This window comes from Perna viridis, chromosome 13 (assembly GCF_037379345.1).
Source record: "Perna viridis isolate PV_CMFRI_1.1 ecotype Kerala chromosome 13, ASM3737934v1, whole genome shotgun sequence".
In the NCBI taxonomy this organism is placed as follows: domain Eukaryota; kingdom Metazoa; phylum Mollusca; class Bivalvia; order Mytilida; family Mytilidae; genus Perna; species Perna viridis.
The window spans coordinates 26,412,317-26,418,684 of record NC_142457.1 but is presented as its reverse complement, the minus strand read 5'-3'; the positions used below and the strand labels follow the sequence as shown (position 1 = coordinate 26,418,684).

The 6,368-nt window shown below is 31.5% G+C and overlaps 1 protein-coding gene across 2 annotated transcripts in view; it reads left to right on the top strand.

Moving 5' to 3' along the window:
* Positions 1-49: 49 nt before the first annotated feature.
* The window catches only part of LOC148600127 (alpha-catulin-like), a 59,226-nt gene continuing 52,907 nt past the window's right edge, over positions 50-6,368 (top strand). For both annotated transcript variants that reach the window (XM_088559167.1, XM_088559166.1), the window contains exon 1: positions 50-187. In XM_088559167.1, coding sequence (XP_088415293.1) covers positions 101-187 — 87 coding nt within the window. In that variant the 5' untranslated portion in view covers positions 50-100. The remainder of the gene's footprint in view (positions 188-6,368) is intronic.

Sequence of the window (6,368 nt, the reverse complement as noted above, 5' to 3'; positions counted from 1 at the left end):
ATCTAGTGTCTGATAAAATTATGTTGATCCCAGCTCATTAAGTTATGTTTTTCATTGATTCAAGCGATTTTACCTTTGACCCAGCTTGGAAGCTGGAAAGATGGCTATGATGAGAAATGAAGCCCGCTTATCGTTGGAAATAAGGACTAAATCTATCGAACAGACGCTGATTCCATTAGTTACACAGGTAATTTTCAGAGGAAATCAGTTTAATTAGATTAGTGCAAGTATGATGTCCAGTTTTAATCATACACCTGAAATCAAAATGACATGTTCAATTATGAATGATTCAGTGAATGTGTGTACAAAATGAATGATATATCGGACAAAAATAGCACGGACTTTAAATAACAATTGAATTGCAAATGTTATAATAATACTGTTTTTGTAGTAGTGACATCATTATATTTGTACAGGTGTCATGTAAATAAGCCACTGATATTGACTGCCTAGTATTAGTAAAAAATTATCATGGTCAGGTTTACAGGTACATGTAACAACTAATATAAGTTCTTAGGAGATTTTATACTTACTACATATACATGTACATGTAAGCATACAAAAACATCATACATGTTTAAAAGACATACATGTACAGGAATGCTGACATATCTGTATAGAAACCTAAAAACATGTAAATACACAAGTTATGATTGTAGTAATGATAGCATTGGATCTGTAATGTACAACCATAGTTTTATTTTGTGTCATGCTTGTGTCCCCCAAATTATGAGAAAACTGTAATACAATATACATATAGCAAACATTGTCACCTTGTTTTAGTAATCTGAAACTTTCAAGCACTAAATACATGTATTTTACATTTGACTAAAGCTGGATAAGAAACTTGTTGAGTACATTGATGTATCAAAATGGAACTTTAATATAAATTTAAGTAAAAATTCATGTACATGTCAATTATCACTGCTGTGTTTTACTTAAATTGCTGTGTTTTACTTAAATATGTACATGTGCATGTAAAAGTGCCAAAGAGTGCATTGCTTATGAGTTATAAGTTAATTATGTCCAGTTTACATTTGTATGTGTAAAAGAAGGACTGTTAATGTGATACACATGTAGTTAGGCTGTAAAATAAGTTGCGTACCTTAAGAAATTGTGTATATAAATATTTTAGAAACAATTGATAATACACTTAAATGGGATAAAAAGCACAGAGCCCCCTCTAATACTGAATTTATGTATATAAATTTTCTAGTACATACAATGTACATGTAAAGAAAATGAGAATAGGTTGAAAAATTTAAGCAAAACAATGTTTCTTCAATCATGCAAAAAATTTCATTCATTTACGTGTATTTCAAATCTTGAAACCTTAAAATCAGAGATGTCTCAGATTCAAAATAATACATGTAAATACATGTACTTATACAAAAAATGTAAAGATTCACTTATTGTAATGAAATACTAAAAAAAGATTTAAAGTACATTTGTACATGTATGACTTACTGAATCACTTAATCTAGACACTGATAAAAATATGTACATTGTACATACAATGTACATGTATATGTAGTAATAAGTCATTTAATACAGTAAAAAGTAAGAATTATAGTTTGTGGTCAAATCCTTGTAAAACACAAAGCATAAATGTAGCTCACTATATGATTATTCAGATACCCCTAATATGGGGACCTATTAACCATATGGTCAAAATATGAACAAATTCATGGAACAGGAATTTGATTTCACTTTAATCTGAAATCAAATTCACGATTAACTTAAGTTTGCTGACAATACATTATAGTCAGGGATTGAATTTTAGCATTTTTTCCACCAGTTAATTTAGCAACTACTGAAAAGTTACACTCACTCAATTAGAAGTTTTTTGGGCTATTTATGGACTTTACCTACATGACATTTAGAATTCCAATATCAAATTTTAGCAAGTGGAAATAATTTCTACTTAGCGGCAAAATTGAATTTCAGCTTGCATTTAGCAAGTATTTCCCTTTAAATTCGGTCACTGTTATTAAAGTTCAGGAATTTTGATCATGTCATCTGTTGTACCTTCTTTCTTGTCAATTTCATGAATTTCTTTTTAGAGAATACATGTATTTTCTTTTAAGATTTGATTTCATTTCCAATAACATATTCTTTTACTTGACATTTCCTTACCCACCATGCTGTAGGTGCCTTGGCCAAATGGAGATTATTTCTGATCATGATCAGCTTTGTTCAAAATAGTTGTTAAGTGACAATTGTATTATTCTGGCTTCTCTGGACACGTGTAGTTGTAAGTCCGGAGTAGACAAACGAGGAAAGGAAAACTATGACGATATGAAATGTCTGATAATGGTTTGTTCTAACGTGTCAAACAATGTTATCAGTGTAGATGTATGATTGTTTTCTGTGTCTTTTCTGTTGTGGTATTTTTACTGGCATTTACACTGCACATGTGTGGTGTATGTACATATTGAAAGAGTAATCAAGAGAACCATGATTGGACTGGAAATCAAAAGAATATTCAATGTATTCCAAGGATAAAGACTGGGCAAGGAAAATAAACCCATACATTGTACAACAACTAAAATATAACATGTACATGTACAAACAAAGCAGAAGTAAATGTGTAATCTGGACTCCATTAAAAACTGTGCCGTTTTGAAGTTTTGTATAGTTATGGTGTATGCAACTCACTGATTTATTCAAAGTGTCATAGTTTTCCCTTCCTCGTTTGTCTACCCCAGACCTGACTTTTTATGAGCAACTCGGCAGGTGTTTCTAGAAAAGCAGAGGATGCTTACCCTACCGGTGCACCTGCTCCCAGTCTTGAAGGCTGGAGGGCACATCAAAAGAAAGTTGGATAAGCATACTGCATCCCATAAATTGGACTACATGTAGCTGTGTCTGAAAACCAACAGAAATGTATAAATACATTTTATGTCCTTCTGAAGGACATGGAGGAGCACATCAAAATGAAGACTGGCAGGCTCTACACCACTTTAATATACAATGTACATGTAGTCTGGCTGTGATACTGAGTTAAATTAAAAAAGAAAGAGTTTTGAAGAACAACATTATTTTCTTCCAAATGCCATAGGGGCTTAGGGAGATGAAGATTTAATTGACACTTTGTCCCTTTCACAATTTTTCCATCACTTTAATGTCCTTTTGTTTTTGTTTTCAATGAATTTGGTTTCAGTTTAGTGTCTGCTTCAGAAAAAAAATTGGAAAGAACTAGAAAAAAAAATCTGTGTTTCTGGTAACATATCCTTCAAAATTAGGGTCGGTCAGGTTGCTGGAAACACAAAATTTTTTTTAAGGCCTTATCACATCTGTTCATATTTTACTTTAGTAGTTAGTGATACATATAATTTATATCATTCACCATTATGTAATAGTTAAGCACCTGGATTAGGTTTGTAAAACAATTCTTGGTATAGGAGTAATACAGTGTTATAGATCATGTAATATGAAGTTATAGATTGTATAATTTGGTGATAAACTTTATCACATTTATCATGTCTGATTTAATTGAGCTGCTGTTGATAGTCCTTCTGTTCTAATCTTGGAAATATTAGCTTAAATTTGCATGTGTTAGATACATTGCACCTTCAAAGGGGGTTGTAAGGCCAAAAAAAAGAATTATCTGTTTTTTGTTTTTTTTTTTGTTGACCAGCATGAAAATAAATATGCAGTGATCGAATTTAGGGGGAAATACTTGCCAAATGCAAGTTGAAATTCAATTTTGCTAGTAGAAATTATTTCCACTGGCATATTTGCTAGTGGAATCTGCACGTACAAATGTAATATAGGTTAAGTCCAGAAATAACCCAAAACACTTAAATTAAGCAAGTGAAATTAATTTAGCTAGTGGAAAAAATTCTGAAATTCAATCCCTGATATGATAGGTACGATGTACATTTTTTGTACACAACTATAGGTAGGGAAATTATTTTATATTGTAAAAATATTTTACCTTGAGTTTTGGGGATACAATCTAGACTTTAACAATGCTTGAGCCAAAAATAGTCATAAAATGTATGTGTAATAAGAAAGTTTAGTAAAGCACTGTGCAGGTGTATTTTTTATAGAGCTCTATGATTGAATCATTTCTGGTGCATGTTCCCTGGAACCAATGCAAAATTCACTCAATTAGATATACATACATATACATGCACATTTTATAGTTTCAATGTTCTATGATACAAACTGTACTTAGATACTGTAAAATGTAGTCTGATATTGAGTTCTCATGATGATGACTAAAGCTACATATACAATGTACAAAATTGGAGAGATATCAAAAACTGGGAATTTTTTACAATATATTGATGTGAATGCTCTTTTATTTAGTTGACTGAAGCTATATTTCATACTTGTATGAAATGATTCATGTAAATGTATTACTTTGGTAGAAGGAGAATAGAATTATGCAATATGTAAGATTATAAAGCTACAGTATATATAGATTCATCTATAGATTATCTGATATTATCCCAGGCTCAAACCTTCAATCTAGAACTCTAACAAATAGGCTTCTGGAATAGGGTTATGTTGCTACAAGATTGAAGTCATCACTACAGAAGTTTTATGGTCGTCATCATGAACTCGTGGATCGTTATGATGTATCCATCAGCACCATGAAAACTGATGTATTCAACGGGTCATAGTTTTCCTTTCCTCGTTTGTCTACCCCGGACTTGACTTTTTATGAGCAACTCGGCAGGTGTTTCTAGAAAAGCAGAGGACGCTTACCCTACCGGTGCACCTGGTCCATGCTCCCAGTTTTTAGTGGAGTCCAAGTTGCTCATTTGCTTTTGTTACTTTGTATGTATGATTTTAGTTACTTTATGTTCTTTGTTGTGTATGTCTGTTTTCCATGTCTGGTCTTTGTCCCTGGATTACATTCTTTTGATTACCGCTATAACCTTGGTTCCCTTGATTACTCTTTCAAACAAATTATTGAAATACATACATATGTACAATGTATTGTTCGGAAATTGTTCATATTCTGACATTTAAAATCATGTACATTGTACATGTATAGTTTTTCGTACATGAACAAAATGTAGGCTGAAGCTCTAAGTTTTGTGCAATGTCACAGTCATGATACTTAATACATGTACATGTATAATTGTTGATGTCTGGTTAGTAGTACATTTTTGCAGTTACAAGTCGGATGCAATAATTTAAAAAAAATTAACTTTACATACATGTACATGTTGATTATATACAATGTAGATTTTTGACAAATATTTTGAGAAATTTGGCAGGCACATTTAAATTTTGACTTTCAAGCTTAAGCTTAGTATATATGCCCAGTTTTAAGTGCTCTCTCAGAGGTTACCTTAACATGTCAGCTCATTCAACCATGAAATCTTTACCCTTGATGATTATCAATTAAAGTCATTTTTTGAGCCATCCATTAAGTAATTATAGTAATTCATCAATTTTTAGGTCACCATCACTGACATCAAGACCAGTGTATATTTCACAGGACATGATATTATCTCAACTCGACTCACTGTTTGAACTTGAATACAATCTCACAATTGTCCAATTACATTATATATTGTAACTTGTAATTTAGTAAGTAAAAGGTGTCAAACACTTAAAGAAGTGTTTTTCTTTCAAGTGTCACAATGACTTATGGATGTCTAGATTTACCTAGTAAAGAAATTTAAAGCTAAAAGATAAGTTGTATTGATAAAAGATAAGGGTCAAAGGTCATACCATTAGTTCTTATTACATATAAAGGTTAAACACATAATTGTTACAGCTTGTTTTTATACAGTTTAGTGGTTATATAAAATCACCCTGGTGTGAAAATCAAAGGTCATGTTGGTTTTAACCACATTTTGAGAATATTAATCCTATGAATGTAAATAGTGTCAAAGATTATTTAAATATTTTTTGAAAATATAAATATCCCATATTGTATGTTTTTTTTTATAAAGTGACAAGAAAATAGTGATCATATTTCCAATTCTAATCTGCAACTCCTCTGAAACCCTTACATGCAATCTGTTGAGACTTTCATATTTTTTTCATCATATGTTGCTATTGCACACTTTCAATTTTGTTTTCCCGTCTGAATTACTTTAGGGTTTCCATACATGTATTTCCTGGACTGTCTCTGAGTGTCCCCCGGATTCAACCCTTAAAAATACGAGTCCTGCATCAGATAGAAAGTCTCCTTCATTCATGATTGTTTCTTATAAGGTTTGGGGATTCATTAGTGAACTTTGATCACAGATCTTTCTACTTCTTTTTGTAGACGAGGGAGAAAGCAATAATGATAGCTGTTGAGGTCAGATCAAAGATTTAGAAAAAAAATCTCTAAAGACTTTTGTGAATCAAGCAGGGATTAATTTTTCGTATCCCAGATTTGAAATTATATACAT